The sequence below is a fragment of the Fopius arisanus genome, unplaced genomic scaffold (assembly GCF_000806365.1).
Source record: "Fopius arisanus strain USDA-PBARC FA_bdor unplaced genomic scaffold, ASM80636v1 scaffold00056, whole genome shotgun sequence".
Taxonomy (NCBI): Eukaryota; Metazoa; Arthropoda; class Insecta; order Hymenoptera; family Braconidae; genus Fopius; species Fopius arisanus.
In genome coordinates this window covers 701499-703006 of record NW_011887795.1, presented here as the reverse complement: position 1 = coordinate 703006, position 1508 = coordinate 701499, and the positions used below count along the sequence as shown (strand labels likewise).

At 32.2% G+C, this 1508-nt stretch overlaps 1 protein-coding gene across 1 annotated transcript; it reads right to left on the bottom strand.

Annotated features, from left to right (window-relative positions):
* Positions 1-759: 759 nt before the first annotated feature.
* Positions 760-1424, bottom strand: LOC105268387 (uncharacterized). The gene is made up of 3 exons (XM_011307916.1): positions 1267-1424; positions 838-1191; positions 760-780 (listed from the first exon to the last, which is right to left on the bottom strand). Exons 1-3 carry the CDS (start codon positions 1327-1329, stop codon positions 760-762), a joined length of 438 nt encoding a protein of 145 aa, XP_011306218.1. The 5' UTR covers positions 1330-1424.
* Between the last annotated feature and the right edge of the window lie 84 nt (positions 1425-1508).

Genomic DNA, 1508 nt, shown 5'->3' with positions numbered 1-1508 from the left:
TTTTTTCAATAATTGTTAGCTAGCGTTCTAGCGGTTGTCAACAACTAGGCCGCTAGCTAACAATTACCGGAAAAAACGATTAATTGACGGAGTAATTAGAAGTCCTAATTTTGGAGTAAATTATCTTTTCCAGACAGTCCATCCGGGCCTTAAAGTTATTTTTCCTTTTCAAAAACCCTAAATTCAGAAAAAACCATCACGATTTTAGAAACATAATTTGATCAAAGGAAATTGATGCTTCATAAATAATTTATGAGAAATGATATTAGCCTTCAATAATTACGAATTATCCATTTTTCCAAAACAAAATCTTCGATTTTTCAAATCTTTTTAATCGTTCGGTTTCTCGGTCTTTCTCGTCAAGATTTTTTGAAAATTACCAAACCGATCTCCATGAAATTTTGCACCCATTTTCGAGATACTATTGTCAACGTCCTCAATGAAAAATTTTTTTTTCATCGCAACTATTTAAAAAAATGCAAAATGTAGTGAAAATTTCACCGAAATTTGTAACTTTTTGTAAAAAGCTCTGATAAAAATTCAATTATTCGTTTTTTTCTTTCGTTGAGAAACTAGTTTAAAGTGTTAACTAAAACTAACAAGTTTTTTTTTCCTAAGAGTTACCGGAAATGACGTTACAATGACGGAGTTTTCCAAATTTTTTAACGAAAATCGTGATCTTTACTACAAGAAAAAGTTTCAATTGAATATTTAATTTTTTATATGAAAAACAGAAATAGTAAAAATGGATTTTTGTTTTCACTGAGTAAACTCATGTAACTAAAAGAGAAATTCGGATATTAAAAATATTTTAAAACAAAAATCTTTTTGTTTTACCATCCAATCAAAGAAAATGTCTTCGCTTCTCTTCCACAGGGAATGTGTCTCAATCATAACTGCTAATCGCTGTAAATCAACAAGATTCTTTTCGTTGTGCTCAGAATATTTATTCTCATGCGTCACAAATTGTTTAATGATGCTCATTTCCGGTACATTCAGATGTGGGAGTCCGCAGCTGTTGGAAGACGCTATATGCAATTTGCTAGTTGATTTTATCTTCTCAACAATAAGTTCATTGATGTCCTTTAAATTATTGTTCACTATCATACACTTGTGGACGATGGAGTGAGCTCGATCGATCAGATCGGGTGATACATTTTCGTTTTCATTGTTCTCTTCGTGTTCACGTTTCTGCTGGGTATTTCATGTGGATTTTACATTACAATTGGAGCCATTTGTTTATTCACGTTTGAATGTTCTACTCACCAGTGAATCATCACTTTGCACACATGCTCTACCTAAAATACTTCCAGCGAGTTTCAGCTGCATCGCAGTTTCCAAAACGTTGTGAACACCGATGAGCCAGGCTAATGCCAATAAACATTCTCGATTATTCCTCGAATTTTCTGATAACCCGTAGAATTCAATACTTGGATATTGGAGATACGCAAAATATAATTTTGCAGATTTCGATTCATCTGAAATTCAATTAGCGAATTTACAATTAT

Coding starts and splice junctions, on each gene's coding strand:
- LOC105268387 (XM_011307916.1), bottom strand. CDS start 1,329: ATGCAGCTGAAACTCGCTGGAAGTATTTTAGGTAGAGCATGTGTGCAA. Junction 1,192..1,266: donor TGCAAAGTGATGATTCACTG/GTGAGTAGAACA, acceptor AATACCCAGCAG/AAACGTGAACACGAAGAGAA. Junction 781..837: donor ACATTTTCTTTGATTGGATG/GTAAAACAAAAA, acceptor TTTCTCTTTTAG/TTACATGAGTTTACTCAGTG.